The following is a 22,789-nucleotide window of genomic DNA, read 5'->3' as shown; positions in this document are numbered from 1 at the left end:
TTCAGATGAAAATGTTGACGTTTATAGAAACAAGATTGGAGATTAAACCCATGACAACATTAAGATATCCCGAGTCACGTGGTTATTTAATGTCAGAAGAAATCCGAAATCCATATCTTACAATGTATGTAATATTTTCAGGGGCACCCAACGTCAATCTTCGGAAAATATCTGTTCGGAAGACGATTTGAGATCTAGCATTTTCGAAACATTTGTTGTAAAATGTCTTGCTTGCCTGCCTCTCCTAGGATTTGGGGGGCCCTTTTTCAGGCTGAAATTTTCGAAAAGGTAAGTTTTGATCCCCATTATTTTCGGATCACTAGCCTTTCAGCTAGGAAATTCGAACAGATGAAAAATTTTTAGGGGATAAAAATATGCTTATATCTACCGTTTAAATACTAAAATACGTTTAACAATGCTATGTTCATTGCAAGCGGTTTTGAACTATATTCTCGTTGGGTGCCTCTGATATTTTCCTAATTAAATACATATTGACTTTTCTATGGAAAGTGTTTCTGTTTCATTTTAGTTTTACTTTGTAGAATTCATCATTATAATACTCCTTATACTCGCGGTACAGTCAATCCTCGTTAATACAGACACCATAGAAAGTGTCCGTAGTAAGCGGGTCCACTGAATAAGGAGAAGACGTAAGACCTTTCTTTTCCCTACGACAACGCTCCCTTGTGCTTGCACTCGTTGCAGTTTCTCACATCCTTCCTGTGTGATGTTTAGAGTAGAACTCAAGAGCTGTGAATAGTCTAGAATTTTATTGGGGAAGCGTTTCTCTTCTGCGCAGGGCTTTTCCGAAGGACACTGAAATAAGTGACTGGAACGGGGCATTTTCATGGCGATCACGGAAGACATGACTTCGAACACTTTACAGCAAAGGATGATTCCGCAGAAAACTCAGACGAAGACCCTGGTCAAAATTTTGTATAACTGAAAATCATCAGGAGCCGTGTCGTTTCTTATACTCCTTTAGTGTTTAGAAGTCGTTATCAGGAGTTTCCAGCCGTTTCCAAGTGATTTTGAGAGGAGTCTACGTTTTCTACACACCGGGGGGATTGTGTAGAAAACGAAGACCCTGGTCGAAATTTTGTATAACTGGAAATCGTCAGGAGCCGTGTTGTTTCTTATACTCCTTTAGTGTTTAGAAGTCGTTATCAGGAGTTTCCAGCCGTTTCCAAGTGATCTTGAGGGGGGTCTTCGTTTTCTACACACCGGGTATTGTGTAGAAAAAGAAGACCCTGGTCGAAATTTTGTATAACTGGAAATCGTCAGGAGCCGTTTTGTTTCTTATACTCCTTTAGTGTTTAGAAGTCGTTAACAGGAGTTTCCAGCCGTTTCCAAGTGATCTTGAGGGGGGTCTTCGTTTTCTACACACAGGGGGGATTGTGTAGAAAACGAAGACCCTGGTCGAAATTTTGTATAATTGAAGATATTGTTGTTTCTTACACATCTAAGGTCGAGATACCCGTTTCTAGATATTTATAAGTGATTTTGAGGGGGGTCTTCGTTTTTGGGTCTTAGGTCTTAGGTCTTCGTTTTCTACACACCCCACCCCTTCATTCAGCGATGAGGGAACCTTCTTTATCAGAGCGCGTGGGAAACCATGGAAACAGTTGATTGACCTCCACGAAACTCAGGTTTAAACAGAGAAAAAAAACCTTCAAAGGCGCGTGTTAGTGGTAACCGCTGTAAGTAAGTAGGAGCTTGACCATATAAGCACTTAAATGTCAAAAGTAGAATCTTTTTATTGCCTCTACCATTTTAATTTTTGCAAGCCAGATGCGTCTGTATTATTCTCTTCTGATGCATATATTCCAGTTCACGTAGATAGCGTTGCCATCTGTTGTTTTTCTTATTTTTTAAGAAGAGCCTCGGCTTCTGCCGATTTTAGGTCAAACATTTTCTTGGCATTCACCCACACGGGATAAGAATCAACCTGTGTAAAGCAAAGCAACAAAATCATTCCTAAGAACTAATACAAGATGACTGGCTCATATCACGGACTTTACAACTCTCCGACGCAATGATCCGCCTTAAACTAGGAGGTCGAAGAACTCATAGGCTTTAACTGGACCGCCAGAGGCCTTATACCTCTGTATATATTTCGGCTGTAATGCGCCCCTAGGAGAATGGCGGGGGAGTTTCATGACGGGGGGATAGCCTGTGTACAGACCCCTCTCCCCTTCCTGAGGGGAGGAGGGGTCTGTACACAGGCTAGTGGGTGGAGTGCTCTTCGGCGCGTGCTCCTCTTACGCGCGTAACTAGCGCCAAGGCCCCTTGGGCGGCTCCCGGGTCTAAAGACCTTTTCTTTTAGCCTGCATGACAGGCGCTTTATGAGCCAAGCGGGGCGAACGCGATATTTCGCGCGGCTCGTGTCGCGCTCCGCGCGAAATATCGCGTTCGCTCCGCTTGGCTCATTAAGCGCCTGTCATGCAGGTTATGTTCTTCTCACTGCTGTACTGCTGAAACAAAAAGCACTTCGGCACGCTTAGCTAAATCCCGCCCGCTACGCAGAGTGACCCCACACAATACACGTAGCCGAGAAGTTTCTCAGGCTCAGCGGTTTTAAAGGCTCTTTCAATGCCAGCGATAACCTTTCCGAGTTATGACACCCTGGTGTGGACTTATTCTTTGATTTCTATATCCTGCCCGCGCCGTAACTGCCGGCGTTCAGGTACATTTCAAGCAGACCAATTGATCAGTCACCTTTTACCTAAGTCCCTTGCAGCAATTTGAACGTCATCCAGCCTATAGGCTCATTCAAGAGAACAGAAAAGCCCTAAAACATAAAAGTTCTCTTAGCTTATTTGAATGTTTTACTTTCCACTCATCATCACAGCCCGGGAATAAGGAGAAAAACTACTTTTGGTGCATTTTTAAGATAGTCAAAGCACACCTCAGTTAATTTGAGCAAATATGGAGGGAAAATGATCAATGGCAACAACATCTAAGGGCTTTGATGACTTGCTAAAAATACAAAGCAAAACAACTTAATAATTAGTTTTTTGCGATTTTTTTTTCCAAGTTACCCGTTACGGTAGTTTTACCAATTCAAACCCTTAAAAATAGCAACAACTCTGGTAAACTAGTTTCAAAGGTCGTGATTAAATTACAACCCACTCGCCATAGAGTGCTCCAGTAGCCGAGTGATCTCAGAACGCGGAGGGTCGTGAGTTCGAATCTCATCGGTTAGTAGAGCTCGGCAATTTTTCTGAGCTTTCTGATGGTAGATTTATTTTTCTTCCACATCATCAAAGAAACTGTATCTTGGAATGACTTACTTTAGTTTCACTCTGCAAGTTGGCTCTTTGAAAGATGTGCAAGTGTCGTAAAATGGCAGAGGGTTGTTAGGACTGCTTGCATCCAACTGATGTCAATAACAATACTTAGAGACCTGTTAATAAAAATACATGGACCATGTTGATGATACTGCAAAGCAATAATGTTGCTCAGTTGTAACAGCTAAAACATCGGACAAAACCTTGTAACACACATTACAATAAGAGGAAAATACCTATTTTTTGCACTCGAACTGACAAAGTTGCTCACCATCGCCAATTAAAAGACCACTTTCCCCAACCTCGTTCGCAGGGCGCTTTTCCCTGGCTTTGGAGTCCCACCTCCAAAGTCAGGGAAAAGCGCCCTGGGGACGAGGTTGCATTTTCCCCTCCCTTCTTACAAGGTTGCTTATAGTAACACAGTTTTACAGGAAGTATTATATAACATCGATCCATCAAGGATTCTTATAGGAAGAAAGTAAAGATGACAACAGAGGTTCTTAACTCAATGGAAAATGTTAAGTGTAACGAGGTGGCAGGTGCAATGTATGCGTTTCCGAGGATAACACTTCCAAAGAAAGCTATCGAGGCAGCCAAGGTATCATGTCTTGTTTCCGGCCCTGATTTCTAGTTCCACACTGCAGAATACTGTCAGTAATGGATATCCTAGGTGTACGGTAATTCCAGAACCCGGGAATTTTTTTCTTGTAGACTGATCCGGAATCAGTTCAGGGGTTTGAAATTCGGAATTCAGACCCGGTTGTTCATAAGATGGATAGCTCTATCCACCGGATAAATACAGTGGATAGGTGTGTGCGAAACCAATTGCACTATCCACTGGATAGAGATTTATCCGGTGGATAGCGTTATCCACCTTTTGAACAGCTGCGGCCTGCTCTGCATATGAAGCCCGAAAGCTCGCTAACGATTGGAATCTGGAATCCAAGTTTCAAGGACAAGGAATACTGAATCCAGTACCCGCCATCCGGGATCCTCAGCATAAAATGCGGAATCCACAACGTTCGATCCAGAAGCTAAGATTCTCGTTGAAGCACCTTATATTAAAAGAATGCCAACCCGTTTCCTGCTGTGTCAGTTTTCATAAAAGGCGTTTTTCGGTTAGAAAAAGTGAAAAGGACGCTATATGCTCCCACCTTATTCAGGCTGCTGATAATGTCCTGCGAAAGTTAAAATTTCACTTTCTCAACTTTCCATATTTCATTGCTAAATTCCATATGTCGTATCGATCTAGAAACAGCTCCCAGTAAAGGCTTTATCGAGGGACTCTTTGAAATACAGATATTCCCCTCACAAGGAAAGTATGTATGTGGTCTGTTTGGTGAGCGAAGTGTCAGGATTTTGGGTGGACAAAAGTAACGTGTAGATATTTTTTGAGTTTACTGAGTTGTTTGTATTGTCATTGTTATTTAGGCCAAGGAAATGCCAGCAGACGAGTTTTACTGTTGGCAGGCGCTGGAGAAAACTGGAATTTACATGATTCCTGGTCACGTTTTTGCTATGAAAGGCAGCGGTAACAACTTTTACTACAGGTAAGATTTGAATTAACAAGGGCCATCAACTTCAGGTCGGAATTTTGACGATTTTAAAAACCTCTCTGTGATATCATTTGCGCCCTTGTGTCACAAGATTTTCACAGGCTTGTCTAATATATTTAGATCGATTAGATTGACTGCACCTTTAAATTTGAAAGGACCCCTCTTTTCACCCAGCCCCCCAAATTTCTGCCTTTGTACCACAGGAACACCAAATTAGGATGCGTTCTGACGAACGCAATAAGGGTATACACAGATCGGCCCATAGCCGGGGTGATGGGGGCTTAGTGGAGGGCCTGCAATTGGGATAAAGTTGGTGTTTACAAATATAAGGGCTTACAACCGGGATTATACGGTATGGACCAGAGCTTAAACTTACGTGGGAAAAGGCGTCCTAAAAGCGACTTGTCTGTAAAAGCGACGTTCTGTCAGCGTGTGAAAGCCTGATGAAATTGGACCAAGTTTTATCTCCAACGTTTTGATTTTTCAGACCCACTATCCATACGAAGGAAATAACTTAAAACGGTTTCATGTTTTAATCCTTCTTGGTAGGATCACTATTCTTCCTTCTGAAGAGACGTTCGCTCCAATGTTTGAGCGACTAAGAACCTTTCACCAAGAATTCATGGCGCAGTTTAAGGACACGAACTGACAAGATGGATTTACTGGATTTAGTTTCCAGTGATGACAATATTCAATCCAGACTATTTGGTATGTCTCCATCCTCATTTATCTGGGGAAAGTTTTCTGATGTAAAATATATGTTTGAAGAAGCAAAACCCTAACTTGTTTACAAATTTCTATTTCTCGAGAAAGGCTAAATAGTTTTGATGACTCTTCATTCATCTATGATTTTCAAAGTCTTTCAATTGACTTCCCTTCCCAGATTTGGCTATATATTATCTCCCAAAAAAGACCCGGAAATGTTCAACAATAGTAGCAGAAAGAGTCTTGAATGTATCTGGCAAGCTGTATACAAATGTTCTTAACCACACAACGAGGAAAAACAACATTCTTATAATCCTCTCCTAAAATTGGCGTTAAAAAAAGACACTTTTAACAATCTTCTGACTTTTCCCATCTTTAGGACACTGAAGTGTGCTTTTCCCATTTCAGCGTTTTTCCGGCCCATTCCTTGTGATATTCCAGACACAGATGAGAACGTAAAGAAATCCTGTTTGTATAAATAGCAACTTTATTGAAGTCTCTTTAGAATACTGATTTTACTAACAGCGGTATTTTACAATCAAAACAAGTCGCATTATTAAAATAGATATCGCGTTGTAAAATAACAAATTAAGAACTAAACAATTTCTGCGCTTAATGTACATAATGGATATATTTCATGTTTTGCGACCACAATCATAATGACTAACTCTAAACAAGGAAATGTAAAGGATATCTTTTCATATTTTTGGAAGCATACTAAACGTAACGAAAAGATAAACAAGACTACTAACCGGCTCTATATTTAGTTGTGGTATTTGACAAAATATTGTGGTTCAACTCATCAATGGTTTAGCTTTTGTTTTCCTTTGTGTTGCGGTATGGTTATGTGCGATTGAGAATCAGAGTTTAAAACAAAGGAAAAAAGCATTTGAACCAAGGAAAAAAATTGCACCACAACATTTATTTACAGCCTTTTTATCGAACTTTAAAAGCCGTGATAATAGTTTACAATCAGCTACGGTTTATTATTATTATTATTATTTTTTAATTATTTTTTTTTTTTATGAAGATAAAGAAATCATTAGTTGGCTTCCAATTGTTAAAACAAAGTCAAAGCGCATGAAGAGGAATATCTCGGGCATATTGTCTTCGTTGACGTTTAAATAACAGCAGGAGAGCTTTCCTAAACTCTGTAATTCTGATTGTGTAAACGATGGGATTAACAAGCGAGTTCATAAAATATAGAATGGTTAAAGACAACTGCAAACGTCCTAATTCCAGGGAAGCCGAAAGGAATTTCATTGAATAGAAAGAAAAACAAGAACCGCACGTGGTAGCCACATCAGTAAGGATACGATAGTCATTATGAATAATGTTGCGGTCAGTTTCCTTTGTCTGTTGGCTGCACCATGGCGCTGGGGATGCGCTCCACACAAAAATTTAACAACAATGGAAGAGTAAGAAACACAGATAACTAAAAGACACAAACAACAGTATGATTGCCACAAGAAAAAATGATACGACCATTCCTTCCCATATTGCTCAAGTATTATACTGGCAGTTGATACCATTGCAGATAAAACCCAGACACCAGCAATTGTTACCCCGTAGACCCACTTTTTGATGAGGCGATGCCTGAAGGGACGAATTGTTGCATGCATCCGATCTAATGAAATGACTGCAATGTTTGTTAGAGAGGTCAGAGGAAACCAGAGGAAGAGAAATTTAATTATCACTTTCAGTTCCTGGCTTAAGTTCATTTTCACGATGTCGCATGAGTATCGTGAGAGGAGTCGAAATGGATGAAAGTGAGAATACAAACATATCAGCTACGGTCAGGCTTATAGCTAGGTACATGGCACGAGTGCGAAGACTGCGGTTTTTTATAAAAAGAATGATTGATAGAAGGTTCACTGTTACTATAGCAACACACACGGTAAGGGTTACAGCAAACCAGGTGATGCACTCGGATGAAGATAATTGCATGACTTGTTTTCTTTTACTCCTTTTCGCTTCACACTTTTACCCGTTCTCTTCTGTTGTTCGTCTACCTTTAGAAAGAATTTGAATTGAATAAAGTTTGATTACTTAGAAAAGAAACGTAGGAGGTGCATGAACAAACAGTAATGAAGATACATGAATAATAATTCAACGAATTAGGAAGCTCACCTTTAACTTACAGTTTTTCAAATTGCCTTCGCAAAAGCTGAAGTGAAAACCCTTGTTTTCACCTGTGGAAAAATATCAGTGACGTTTGAGGGGAGATTAGGATAAATTGGTTGACTAAAAATTGAGGGCATTAAATTTCGTTTCAGCGCTGAATGTTTTTAAAACTTTTAACGTCTACTCAGCGCTCGTTCACCTGAGTATAAATAATAAAAATTATCATTATCATAATGGTGGCGGTTTATTTACAGCATTTCCAAAGAAAATGGCTCTACATCTGCTGATAAAATATATTATAGTATATCTAACCGATTTTTGGAAAACCAACCTAACTAAATTTGAAGTCATTTGACTGAAAAGGCGATGTTTGCACTTTTAGTTTTTATAATGAGCTACTTTGGATATAGCTTTTGGCGGAAAAAAACTGTTGGACGGAAAAGGTCGATTTGACGATAACGTTTTCAAAACTCCGGCTAGATATATACAGCTTAAAACATTATGTTATTAGATTAGGAGCAAAAAATGTTCGTGGTAAAATGCAAAGGGTACTACTAACTAACTAGTTAACTAACAATCTAACTGTGTCTAAAATTGTATTTGAATCTATTACATTAATACTTTTTTAACATTTTTATTTCGCTCTTTAAAAATATTGAAGGTCTGTTTGGTATATAGGGAGTAATTGATCACCAAAATGAAAATGTGACTATCATTTCAGTTAACCCTTCTAAGACAATCAAATGTCGATAGTGAGACCGGAAAAATATAGATGTTTCATGCATACTCTTCGTGAATAATTTCACTCGGTTAAAGGGGCTGAAATTTCTTATGAAAATATGACTGAAGAGGGCCTTAAGTCGCGGCTTAACTCGGACAATTCTTGTATTTTAACATTTTCCATTGCAAGTATTTTTAGGTGAGTATATATTATAGTGAGGAGGAGAGAAACATCGCTCTACAACCCGCCCACCATATCCGACGCCCGGCCCGCCTCTCTCCAAAATTTACTCAAAAAACCATTTAAGGATATCTTTAAGATTGTTGTTTTAAAAAGCAGCTCTGCAAATGCATTCTATGAAACTCTATAAAATTTGTATCTGTTTGGTCATCCTTGGGCTTCTTCAGCCGATGCGAATTTATTAGCGCTTTACTTTTTCGAAAATCTTTGATGCTATTAAATATACAGAAACTCAACGTTTTCTGATGTACATCTGTCTGTTACTGATTTTAAAGCCCAAAATTTATTATAAGTAGTCCATTTTTGCGAATGATAACCAAATATGGGAAGACAAGTGAAAAGTGAAAATCCCATTCCCAGCTTCAATCATAGAAGTTAATGGTCTGAAAACTTCAAAAAAATGAGATGAATGATACATTCATCTATTAAATTTTTAACTTCTTTCGAGCTGTAGAAATCTCTAGATAATATGTGCTTCTAATTCTTCGAACAGCTATTTCACAGAAACCAGTCGTTGGGTGCCCCAAGCTACCACATGAAGAGACTGAAGGTCCACTAGATGTGCTAAATATAGGACGTTGGTTAAACATTCGATTCTTATGGATTAGTATAATAAACATTGCGGGTAAAACCCAGACAAGAGCAGCAATTGTTACCCCGTAGACTCACTTTTTAATGAGCAGAGGCGATGCCTAAGAGCTGTATAGGGACGAATTGAAATTACTGCAATGTTTGTAAGAGAGGTCAGAGGAAACCAGACGAAGAAAAAACCGGTTGTTAATGTCATCAGTTCCACGGTTAAGTGCGGATATTGCACAATGTTGCTTAAGTAGAGTAAGGTTACAAATAGAGAAAAGTGAGAAAATCCTCCGACAAACATATCAACTATGGTCAGGTTTATAACTAGATACATGGCACGAGTGCGAAGACTGTGGTTTTTTATAAAAAGAATGATTGATAGAAGGTTCACTGTTACTATAGCAACAGACATGGTAAGGAATACAGCGAGCCAGGTGATGCACTAGGATGATATCATGGCTTGTAATTTTTTTTCGCTTCACACTTTTAATTCCCTTTTTCTCTCTGTTGCTTGTCTACCTTTCAGAAGAATTTGAAAAAAAAAATTTCAGTTGAGAACGAGGACAAAGAAGGTTGTTGTTAGTTTCGCAAAGATCACAAATGGAGATACATTAGGACGCTGATCGACAGTATCGGTTGTTGGGATAAACGGTTTAATTAGTTTTTATTCTGAATGCGTCTCTGCTGAAACAAAGGAAGTTTAATGGTGTTTTCCTGTTTTGTAAACTATGAAGGTTATCGTAAAAAGGGAACTCTTGATTTTTAACAGCGAATGGTCAAGGAACTTTTAGAACTACTGCTAAGAAAATATCATACCGTAGTTTACTAAGTTGATGCAATCTATACGATCAATTTCACTCAGTTAACGGAACTAAAATTTCTCATATGAAAATACATGTATGAAAACGACGTAAGTCGCTTTCAGCTCGCCACAGCTAATCCCTGTATCTTTTATGTGTCGCGGGCATATTATATCAGGAGTGAGGAGCGAGAGAAACATCTCGCTCCTTGAACACAACGCCGCGGTTTTCTCCAAAATTCTATTGTTTTTAAAGATTTGCAAATTCTTTCTAAGAAGCACTATAAAATTTTTAACTGGTTTGTAATTCTAGATCTCCTTTTGTCTATGCGAATTTAATACCTCCTTCTTTTTACTCTTCCAAAAATCTTTGATACTATTTAATCTTTTACTGAAAACTCAACATTTTGCGAAACCTCTTTCCGTTACTTTATCCGAAGCCAAACATTTTAGCAGTCCTTTTTTACGAATGGTTATCAAACCTGGGAAGTCACGGAAAGGTGAAAAACCAACTTCAGAAAATCGTAGAAAAATTAATGGACTAAAAGCGTTGAAAATTGAGACGAATCGAACATTTTTCATCTCGAGCTTTAGAAATTTCCAGACAATTACACTGTGCTTTTTCGAACTATAGCTTTTTTACACAAAACATTCAACCGTTGGGTGTCCCTATACCACATCACAGAAAAGGCCGAAAGGGCCTATGAATGTCCTAAACAGTGGTGAGTACGTAGGTTTAAAAATATTCGGTTCTTAAATAAATGCGCAACTCTATGATACCGTAATTAAAACCTTTTTGTCAACTTTCATTTTGTTTTCTTCTTTTGTGCAATTAACCTTTCACAAAATTCCGTTTGCTGGATGTCTCAACTGACAAAGCGGAAAAAAAGAGTTTGCGAAATATCAGTTAGGCTTTTGTAAACTGGGGCGTCTACGTTGGATGTTACCTCGGCAAAGAATAATCTTCCGAATTCCGGCTCGATAAATACGGTCTTAAAATTATATGCACACCAGTTTTGAGAAATATTGCACTAAAGATATTATGCTTTTAAAATAATTGCCTTTGCTTGCTATTTTTTCCGCATAATATATAACACGTTCTACAACAAAACGCGATATTCTAAAACGATAAAAACTCGCAAGTAATTGAATATTTTACCAAATATTATCCCCCCTGGAAAATTTGAGCTGAATGAGGCAAATTTTTTCATACTTAAAGGTGTTTTGGAAAAGATTGTCCTTAACTTGTACTCTCCTGTATTGAACACGATCATGAGATTATTAGATATAGGGCAAAAAAAACTTTGCTTTTACCATACTTCAAACAGGCTGGCAAATAATGATTTGTTTAAGATAAGTATATCTATCGCTCTATAACTGGAACGGTTTAACAATAAATTTATGCTCACTGACTGCATGGTACCGCAGTAAAAACCTTTAATATGTTTCATTTTGTTCCAGCCTGTTCACAGACCCTCTATTTTCTCTTCAAAGTCCATCCAGCAAACGTGATAAAAAACAAAAACCGCGGGGGATTTGCTTACCGCCAGCGGAAGGGGTTACGGGTGGAGAAGGGAAAATTCTTTATTTTTCTTTCTTGCGCTCCGCGCTCGTTCTCGCTCGCCGATGTTCTCGAAAAGAACGAAAATAAAAAGAAAACAACGTCTGTGTACAGGCTAGTTTTAATTTGTTCAGCCGTTTCGTTTTTTTTTTAAATAAATAACTAACCTTTCGCAATGCTGGATGTCCCCAGTGATCAAGTAAAAACGTATATCTATAGTTTTTGTTTGGAAAGTATCAGTTCCGATTGTAAAAGCCGTCCGCGTTGGAGGTAACTCCAGCGAAAAATAATCTTCCCTTGATTTATACAGTCTGATAAATTATCTGCACATCTGTTTTGGAAAATAATATTTCACTATTAAACCTCAGTTTATTAAAACATGAATAATTGTCTTGGCCATTATTTTTTACCCCTAATTATATCTATCCCCACTAAATAACTAAAAATTTGCTGCTGAATTAGGCTTTGTGTTAACTTGAACTTCCTTTTTTAATCAGCCGACAACCAATGCAATCGACCCTATTTGATGGACACACACAAAGATCATTTCGCCTCGCTCCGTGCATCATTCAAGGTATCCCCACAGTTTCAAATTATAGCTTATTTCATGTTCCTGAATTTTTCCTGAATTTCTTTGATAAAAGTATGCCAAGGAAAACAAAAGTGCAAGATAGTACAAAGAAAGAACACCATTTACTACAGATCCTTTGGCCCGCGTAGGGACTAGCGACGAGTGAATGCGTTCCTCTCGACAGGGCACCGCTATTCTTTGCGCGCCAAAACGTATTTCTTTTAGTTTTTTTGATTACACTATTTGAATGAATCCCATCGGAATAATTAGACCTTTCCTGTTTTGTGCTCTTATTTTTAAGGATGTCTCATAAGTCGCTACGGTTATAACATGTTTCATGTTTTATCTGAATTGTAACAATTTAAACCTTCTTCCTTCATACCTGTAAAGTAGCTATTTAGCTACTGAAACACGTTTGACCGCGTTAAATAAAAGTTATAGCATTGTATTGTATTGCATTTCATTGCTTTGCTTTGCATTTCATTGAATTGTATTCTATTGTATTGTCACCCAAACATTTGTGACATTGCCTCCAAAACAAAAAAATTCAGATTTATTCCCGAAATATTTGGCAATCTTCTTAAATGCATAGAAAATGATCTTCAAGTGCGACGCGGTAGGGGAATTATAAAAGGCCGGTAATCTCCAATCTTTTTATATCTATGCCTAGTGCATTATTTTATTTTATTTTATTTTATTTTTTGCTTAACTCGTTATGCAGGAAGTAAAACTCATCAAGGATTCTTACAAGAAGAAAGCAAAGATAATAACGGAGGTTCTTAACTCAATGGAAAATGTTAAGAGTAACGAGGTGGCAGGTGCAATGTATGCGTTTCCGAGGATAACACTTCCAAAGAAAGCTATCGAGGCAGCCAAGGTATCATGTCTTGTTTCCGGCCCTGATTTCTAGTGCCACACTGCAGAATACTGTCAGTAATGGATATCCTAGGTGTACGGTAATCCAGATTCCGGAACCCGGGAATTTTTTTCTTGTAGACTGATCCGGAATCAGTTCAGGGGTTTGAAATTCGGAATTCAGACCCGGTTGTTCATAAGATGGGCAGCGCTATCCACCGGATAAATTCACTATCCAGTGGATAGGTATGAGCGAAACCAATTGTACTATCCACTGGATAGAGATTTATCCGGTGGATAGCGTTATTCACCTTTTTAACAGCGGGGGCCTGCTCTATATATGAAGCCCGGAATCTCACTAACGATTGGAATCTGGAATCCATGTTTCACGGACAAGGAATACTGAATCCAGTACCTACCATCCGGGATCTACAGCATAAAATCCGGAATTCACAACGAGCGATCCAGAAGCCAAGATTATCGTTGATGCACCTTATATTAGAAGAATGCCAACCCGTGTCTCGTCGTGTCAGTTTTCATAAAAGGCGTTTTTCGGTTAGAAAAAGTGAAAAGGACGCTATAGACTCCCATCTTATTCAGGCTGCTGATAATGTCCCGCGAAAATTAAAATTTCACTTTCTCAACTTCCCATATTGCATTGCTAAATTCCATATGTCGTATTGATCTAGTACCAGCTCCCAGTCAAGGCTTCATCGACGGATTCTTTGAAATACAGATATTTCCCTCACAAGGAAAGTATGTACGTGGTCTGTTTGGTGAGCGAAGTGAAAGGATTTTGGGTAGACAAAAGTAATGTGTAGATTTTTTTGAGTTTACTGAGTTGTTTGTTTTGTCATTGTTATTTAGGCCAAGGAAATGCCACCAGACGAGTTTTGGCAGGCGCTGGAGAAAACTGGAATTTACATGATTCCTGGCCACGTTTTTGATATGAAAGGCAGCGGTAACAACTTTTATTACAGGTAAGATTTGAATTAACAAGGGTCATCAACTTCAGGTCGGAATTTTGATGATTTTAAAAACCTCTCTGTCATATCATTTGCGCCCTTGTGTCACAAGGTTTTCACAGGCTTGTCGAATATATTTAGATTGATTAGATTGACTGCACCTTAAAATTTGAAAAGACCCCATTTTCCCCCCAACCCCGAAAAATTCTGCCTTTATACCACAGGCACACCAAATTAGGATGCGTTCTGACGAACGCAATAAGGGTATACACAGATCGGCCCATAGCCGGGGTAATGGGGGCTTAGTGGAGGGCCTGCAACTGGAATAAAGTTGGTGTTTACAAATAGAAGGGCTTACAACCGGGATTATACGGTATGGACCAGAACTTAAACTTACGTGGGAAATGGCGTCCTAAAAGCGACTTGTCTGTAAAAGCGACTTTCTATCAGCGTGTGAAAGTCTGATGAAATTGGACCAAGTTTTATCTCCACATTGAGGGTTAAAATAATCCAAAACGTTTTGATTTTTCAGACCCACTATCCGTACGAAGGAAAACTTAAAACGGTTTCATGTTTTAATCTTTCTTGGTAGGATCACTATTCTTCCTTCTGAAGAGACGTTCGCTCCAATGTTTGAGCGACTAAGAACCTTTCACCAAGAATTCATGGCGCAGTTTATAAGGACACGAACTGACAAGATGGATTTACTGGATTTAGTTTCCAGTGATGACAATATTCAATCCAACTATTTGGTATGTCTCCATCCTCATTTATCTGGGGAAAGTCTTCTGATGTAAAATATATGTTTGAAGAAGCAAAACTCTAACTTGTTTACAAATTTCTATTTCTCCAGAAAGGCTAAATAGTTTTGATGACTCTTCATTCATCTATGATTTTCAAAGTTTTTCAATTGACTTCCCTTCCCAGATTTGGCTATATATTATCTCCCAAAAAAGACCCGGAAATGTTCAACAATAGTGGCAGAAAGAGTCTTGAATGTATCTGGCAAGCTGTATACAAATGTCCTTAACCACACAACGAGGAAAAACAACATTCTCATAATCCTCTCCTAAAATTGGCGTAGAAAAAAAAGACTTTTTTAACAAACTTCTGACTTTTCCCATCTTTAGGACACTGAAGTGTGCTTTTTCCATTTCAGCATTTTTCCGGCCCATTCCTTGTGATATTCCAGACACAGATAAGAACGTAAAGAAATCCTGTTTATATAAATAGCAACTTTATTGAAGTCCCTTTAAAATACTGATTTTACTAACAGCGGTATTTTACAATCAAAACAAGTCGCATTATTAAAGTAGATATCTCGTTGTAAAATAACAAATTAAGAACTAAACAATTTCTGCGCTTAATGTACATAATGGATATATTTTATGTTTTGCGACCACAATCATAATGACTAACTCTAAACAAGGAAATGTAAAGGATATCTTTTCATATTTTTGGAAGCATACTAAACGTAACGAAAAGATAAACAAGACTACTAATCGGCTCTATATTTAGTTGTGGTATTTGACAAAATACTGTGGTTCAACTCATCAATGGTTTAGATTTTGTTTTCCTTTGTGTTGCGGTATGGTTATGTACGATTGAGAATCAGAGTTTAAAACAAAGGAAAAAAGCATTTGAACCAAGGAAAAAATTGCACCACAACATTTATTTACAGCCTTTTTATCGAACTTTAAAGGCCGCAACAATAGTATACAATCAACTAGTGTTTTTTTTTTATTTGAAGATGACGAAATCATTAGTTGATTTTCAAAACAAAGTACATTAAAGCGCATGAAGAGGAATATCTCGGGCATTTTGTCTTCGTTGACGTTTAAATAACAGCAGGAGAGCTTTCCTAAACTCTGGCATTCTGATTGTGTAAACGATGGGATTAACAAGCGAGTTCATCAAAAATAGAATAGTTGAAGAAAAGTCCAAACGTACTAATTTCTCGGAAGAAACGAATTCCATGGTACTAGTCAAAGATTGAAATACAAGAAAAATATAAACCGCATGTGGTAGACACATCAGTAAGGATACGATAGTCATTATGAATAATGTTACGGTCAGTTTCCTTTGTCTGTTGGCTGCACCATGGTGCTGAAGATGCGCTCCACACAAAAATTTCACAGCAATGGAAGAGTAAGAAACACAGATAACAAATAGACACAAACAACAGTATGATGACCATAAGTTTAAAAGATACGACCATTTCTTCTCATATTGCCGAAGTTTGAATTTGGTAGTTGATGCCATTGCAGCTAAAACCCAGACACCAGCAATTGTTACCCCGTAGACCCACTTTTTGATGAGGCGATGCCTGAAGGGACGAATTGTTGCATGCATTCGATCTATTGAAATGACTGCAATGTTTGTTAAAGAGATCAGAGGAAACGAGGAGGAGAGAAAGATAATTATCACTTTCAGTTCCGGGCTTAACTTCATTTTCACCATGTCGCATAACAAAAGTGAGAGGAGTCGAAATGGATGAAGGTGAGAAAATCCTCCGACAAACATATCAGCTATGGTCAGGCTTATAACTAGGTACATGGCACGAGTGCGAAGACTGCGGTTTTTTATAAAAAGAATGATTGATAGAAGGTTCACTGTTACTATAGCAACACACACGGTAAGGGTTACAGCAAACCAGGTGATGCACTCGGATGAAGATAATGGCATGACTTGTTTTCTTTTACTCCTTTTCGCTTCACCCTTTTACCCGTTCTCTTCTGTTGTTCGTCTACCGTTAGAAAGAATTTGAATTGAATAAAGTTGGATTACTTAGAAAAGAAACGTAGGAGGTGTATGAACAAACAGTAATGAAGATACATGAATAATAATTCGACGAATTAGGAAGCTCACCTTTAACTTACAGTTTTTCAAATTGCCTTCGCAAAAGCTGAAGTGGAAACCCTTGTTTTCACCTGTGGAAAAAATATCAGTGACGTTTGAGGGGAGATTAGGATAAATTGGTTGACTAAAAGCTGAGGGCATTAAATTCGAGTCGTCTTAGCTGAATATTTTTAAACTAATTAACGTCAGCGCTCGTTCACCTGAGTATAATAATAATAAATATTATTATTATTATTATTATTATTATTATTATTATGGTGGTGGTTTATTTACAGCATTTCCAAACAAAATAGCTCTACATCTGCTGCTAAAATATATTATAGTATATCTAACTGATTTTTGGAAAACCAATCTAACGAAATTTGCAGTCATTTATCGACATTTGACTGAAAAGGCGTCAAAAGGCAGGTTTCTTAAGCCCGAGAACGGCTCCAAAATCACAGTAAAGAAGGAAAAGGAAAGGAGAAAAAGAAAGAGCGACGGAGGAGATCAGGAAAGGAGGGGAAGAAAAAAAAGCAATGCTTGCACTCTTAGTTTTTATAATGAGCTATTGGATATAGTTTTTGGTCGAAAAAAACTGTTGGACGGAAAAGGTCCATTTGACGATAACGTTTTCAAAACTTCGACTAAATATATACAGCTTAAAACATTATGTTATTACATCAGGAGCAAAAAATGTTCGTGGTAAAATGCAAAGGGTATTACTAACTAACTAATTAACTAACAATCTAACTGTGGCTAAAATTGTATTTGAACTAGTATTACATTAATACTTTTTTAACATTTTTATTTCGCTCTTTAAAAATATTGAAGGTCTGTTTGGTATATAGGGAGTAATTGATCACCAAAATGAAAATGTGACTATCCCTCATATCATTTCAATTAAACCTTCTAAGACAATCGAATGTCCATAGTGAGACCGGAAAAAATTAAATGTTTCATGCAAACTGTTAGTCAGCGGTGAACAATTTCACTCGGTTAAAGGAGCTGAAATTTCCATGAAAATATGACTGAAGAGGGCCTTAAGTCGCGGCTTAGCTCGGACAATCCTTGTATTTTAACATTTTCCATTGCAAGTATTTTTAGGTAAGTATATATTATACTGAGGAGGAGAGAAACATCGCTCTCCAACCCGTCCACCATATCCGACGCCGCCTCTCTACAAAATTTATTCAAACCATTTGAGGATCTCTTTAAGATTGTTGTTTTAAAAAGTAGCTCTGCAAATGCCTTCTATGAAACTCTATAAAATTTGTATCTGTTTGGTCATCCTTGGGCTTCTTCAACCGATGCGAATTTATTAACACGGTAGTACTTTTTCGAAAATCTTTGATGCTATTAAATATACAGAAAACTCAACATTTTCCGATGTACATCTTTCCGTTACTGATTTTAAAGCCCAAAATTTATTATAAGTAGTCCATTTTTGTGAATGATGACCAAATATGGGAAGACAAGTGAAAAGTGAAAAGCCATTCCTAACTTCAATCAGAGAAGTCAATAGACTGAAAACTTCGAAAAACTGAGATGAATGATATACATTCATCCATGAATTTTTAACTTTTTTCGAGCTATAGAAATCTCTAGATAATATGTGCTTCTTCGAACAGCTATTTCACAGAAACCAGTCGTTGGGTGCCCCGGGCTACCATATGAAAAGTCTGAAGGTCCACTAGATGTGCTAAATATAGGACGTTGGTTAAACATTCGATTCTTAAGGATTAGTATAATAAACATTGCGGGTAAAACCCAGACAAAAGCAGCAATTGTTACCCCGTAGACTCACTTTTTAATGAGGCGATGCATAAGGGCTCGAATAGGGACGAATTGTTGCATGCATCTGATCCAATGAAATTACTACAATGTTTGTAAGAGAGGTCAGAGGAAACCAGACGAAGAGAAAGCCAGTTGTTAATGTCAGTTCCAGGGTAAAGTGCGGAAATTTCACAATGTCGCATAAGTAGGGTATACGTAGAAGAGTGAGAAAATCCTCCGACAAACATATCAACTATGGTCAGCTTTATGACTAGGTACAATTTGGCACGAGTGGGAAGACTGCGTTTTTTTTAATAAAAAGAACGATTGATAGGTAAGGTTCACTGTTACTTATAGCAACAGACATGGTAAGGACTACAGCGAACCAGGTGATGCACTGGGATGATATCATGGCTTGCTATTTTTTTCGCTTCACACTTTTAATTCCCTGTTTCTCTCTGTTGCTTGTCTATACCTTTTAGAAGAACTTGAAAAAAAAATTTCAGTTAAGAACGTGGACAAAGAAGGTTGATGTTAGTTCCGCAAAGATCACTAATAGAGATACATTAGGACGCTGATCGACAGTGTCGGTTGTTGCGACAAACGGTTTAATTAGTTTTTATTCTGCATGCGTCTCTGCTGAAACAAAGGAAGTTAAATGGTGTTTTCCTGTTTTGTAAGCTATGAAGGTTATCATAAAAAGGGAACAGCTTACTCTTGATGGTCAAGGAACTTTTAGAACTACTGCTAAGAAAATATCATAGTTTTCTGCGTTAATGCAAACTAGTCACTCGGTTAACGGAACTAAAATTTCTCATATGAAAATATGAAAAGGACGTAAGTCGCTTTCAGCTCGGCTTATCCCTGTATTTAAACATTACAAGCTTTTATGTGTGGGTATATATCATTGAACACAACGCCGCGGCTTTCTCCAAAATCCTATTATCATCATTTTAGGATATCAATTTTTAGATTGTTTTTCAGTAAAGATTTGCAAATGCTTTCTAAGAAGAACTATAAAATCTTTAACTGGTTTGTAATTCTAGATCTCCTTTTGTCTATGCGAATTTAATTCCTCCTTCTTTTTACTCTTCCAAAAATCTTTGATGCTATTTAATCTTTTACTGAAAACTCAACGTTTTGCGAAACCTCTTTCCGTTACTATTTCTGAAGCCAAAAATTTTAGTAGTCCTTTTTTACGAATTATTATCAAACCTGGGAAGTCACGGAAAGGTGAAAAACCAACTTCAGAAAATCGTAGAAAAATTAATGGACTAGAAGCGTCGAAAATTGAGATAAATCGAACCTTTTTTACATCTCGAGCTTTAGAAATTTCCAGACAATTACACTGTGCTTCTTCGAATTATAGCTTTTTTAAACAAAACATTCAACCGTTGGGTGTCCCTATACCACATCACGGAAAAGGCCGAAAGGGCCTATGAATGTCCTAAACAGTGGTTAAGTACGTAGGTTTAAAAATATTCGGTTCTTAAATAAATGCGCAACTCTATGATACCGTAATTAAAACCTTTTTGTCAAGTTTCATTTTGTTTTCTTCTTGTGTGCAATATTAACCTTTCACAAAATGCAGTTTGCTGTATGTCTCAACTGACAAAGCGGAAAAAAAGAGTTTGCAAAATATCAGTTAGGCTTTTGTAAACTAGGGCGTCTACGTTGGATGTTACTCCGGCAAAGAATAATCTTCCGAATTCCGGCTCGATAAATACGATCTTAAAATTATCTGCACACCAGTTTTGGGAAGTATTGCTTTAAAGATAAAATACTTTTAAAATATTTGCTTTTGCTTGTTATTTTTTCCGCCAAGAGAGGATAAAGGGGACAGAGACGGCATCCCCCATACACACCCTATTCCATAGGTAATTCGTCTCGAGTTATTGTTAAGACCACGGATCCCGGGGCGATTAGACAACAGCCAATCACATAGCGCGAATGTGTTCCGCGTGGATGACCTACGCTCTGAGGCACGCGTCCTTCAAGAATTGAAGCTGAAAAAAATGGCAAAAGACGCGGAGAGCGATATTGCTATTCGTTTTGTCGACGAAAACGACTAAAGAGAGATTTCTGCCAAAGCTGTGTCAGCGAAACGGAAATTAAAAAAGAATCGCCCTTCCTCTTTTGTATAGAGCTAACAGTAGAGCAGGGAAATCCTTAACACACTGAATATTCTCTCAGGATCATTTATAATGTACAGTTTGAAGAGAGCAATTTCTGGTTTGATAATTTATTCTTTTTTTAGTCTTTTATTATTCAAACAAAAATAACACTTGGCGTCCTACTTGCTTTATTGTATAAACGACCGGTTTCAATAGACCGGCGAAATTTCTCATTTTATCAAAGCACTGAGGTTACGACAACGTCGAGTTAAACTGATTTCACGGGTTGTCAGAGTCCAGCGATTCCCTTTTCCCAGGTGAGCGGCGACTCATTTCGTTTCAATATTCAGGAATGCTCTCGATCTCTTTCACTTTCATTGCTTTTCGCCCGACATGTTTTGCACGGCGTTTAGTCATGCGTAAACTCCACGAAACATCCACGCAGCGCGCGAGGTAACTTTATCCCGATTCTAAAAATAACTCGAGACGAATTACCTATGGAATAGGGTGTGTATGGGGGGATGCCTTCTCTGTCCCCTTTATCCTCTCTTGTTTCCGCATAATATATAACACGTTCTAAAACAAAACGCGATATAAATTCTACAAGGATAAAAACTCGCAAATAATTGAATATTTTACCAAATATTATCCCCCCCTGGAAAATTTGAACTAAATGAGGCAAATTTTTTCATACTTAAAAGTGTTTGTAAAGATTGTCCTTAACTTGCGCTGTCCTGTATTGAACACGATGAGATTATTAGATATAGGGCAAAAAAACTTTGCTTTTACCATACTTCAAACACGCTGGCAAATAATGATTTGTTTAAGATAAGTATATCTATCGCTCTACAACTGGTATGTTTAACAATAAATTTATGCTCACTGACTGCATGATACCGCAGTAAAAACCTTTAATATGTTTCGTTTTGTTCTAGCCTGTTCACAGACCCTCTATTTTCTCTTCAAAGTCCATCGAGCGCGCGTGATAAAAAACAAAAACCGCGGGATATTTGCTGACCGCCAGCGGAAGGGGTTAGGGCTGGGGAAGGAGAAAATTCTTTAGTTTTCTTTCTCGCGCTCCGCGCTCGTTCTCGCTCGCCGATGTTCTCGAAAAGAACGAAAAGAAAAGGAAAACAACGTCTGCGTACAGGCTAGTTTTAATTTGTTCGGCCGTTTCGTTTTGTTTATAAATAAATAACTAACCTTTCGCAAAATGCTATGCTGGATGTCCCCACTGATCAAGCAAAAACGTATATCTATAGTTTTTGTTTGGAAAATATCAGTTCGGATTGTAAAAGACGTCTGCGTTGGAGGTAACTCCAGCGAAAAATAATCTTCCCTTGATTTATACGGTCGTATAAATTATCTGCACATCTGTTTTGGGAAATAATATTTCACTATTAAACTTCAGTTTACCATGAATAATTGTCTTGGCCATCATTTTTGACCCCTATTATATCTATCTCCACTAAACAACTAAAAATTTGCTGCTGAATTATGCTTTTTGTTAACTTGAACTTCCTTTTTTAATCAGCCCACAACCAATCAACCCTATTTGATGGACACACACAACGATTATTTCGCCTCCGTGCATCATTCAAGTTATCCGCACAGTTTCAAATTATAACTTATTTCATATGTCAATAGTTCCTGAATTTTTCCTGAATTTCTTTGATAAAAGTATGCCAAGGAAAACAGAACTGCAGGATAGTACAAAGAAAGAACACCATTTACTACAAATCCTTTGGCCTGCGTAGGGACTGGCGGCGAGTGAATGCCTTCCTCTCGATCGCCAGGTCACCGCTATTATCTGCGCGCCAAAATGTATTTCTTTTAGTTTTTTGATTAAACTATTTGCATTAATCCCATGGGAATAATTAGACCTTTCCCGTTTTGTGCTCTTATTTTAAGGATGTCTCATAAGCAGCTACGGTAAGGTTTTATCTCTTGTGTGCAACTAACTTTTCACAAAATGCAGTTTGCTGTATGTCTCAGATGACAAAGCGGAAAAAAAGACTTTGCGAAATATCAGTTAGGCTTGTGAACTGAGGCGTCTGCGTTGGATGTTACTCCGGCAAAGAATAAGCTTCCGAAT

The 22,789-nt window shown here is 37.9% G+C and overlaps 1 protein-coding gene and 1 pseudogene across 1 annotated transcript; one reads left to right on the top strand and one right to left on the bottom strand.

Moving 5' to 3' along the window:
* The first annotated feature begins 3,774 nt into the window (after positions 1-3,774).
* On the top strand, positions 3,775-5,495 carry LOC140925290 (alanine aminotransferase 2-like). Its single transcript, XM_073375290.1, has 3 exons — positions 3,775-3,888; positions 4,722-4,840; positions 5,396-5,495. The coding sequence occupies exons 1-3, from the start codon at positions 3,775-3,777 to the stop codon at positions 5,493-5,495; spliced, it is 333 nt and encodes a 110-aa protein (XP_073231391.1).
* Positions 5,496-6,810: 1,315 nt separating this feature from the next.
* Positions 6,811-9,672, bottom strand: LOC140925282 (uncharacterized; annotated as a pseudogene).
* Between the last annotated feature and the right edge of the window lie 13,117 nt (positions 9,673-22,789).

Source organism: Porites lutea, chromosome 2 (assembly GCF_958299795.1).
Source record: "Porites lutea chromosome 2, jaPorLute2.1, whole genome shotgun sequence".
NCBI classification, from domain to species: domain Eukaryota; kingdom Metazoa; phylum Cnidaria; class Anthozoa; order Scleractinia; family Poritidae; genus Porites; species Porites lutea.
This window is presented reverse-complemented; position numbering and strand designations above follow the sequence as displayed.

Coding starts and splice junctions, on each gene's coding strand:
- LOC140925290 (XM_073375290.1), top strand. CDS start 3,775: ATGACAACAGAGGTTCTTAACTCAATGGAAAATGTTAAGTGTAACGAG. Junction 3,889..4,721: donor AAGCTATCGAGGCAGCCAAG/GTATCATGTCTT, acceptor ATTGTTATTTAG/GCCAAGGAAATGCCAGCAGA. Junction 4,841..5,395: donor GGTAACAACTTTTACTACAG/GTAAGATTTGAA, acceptor CCTTCTTGGTAG/GATCACTATTCTTCCTTCTG.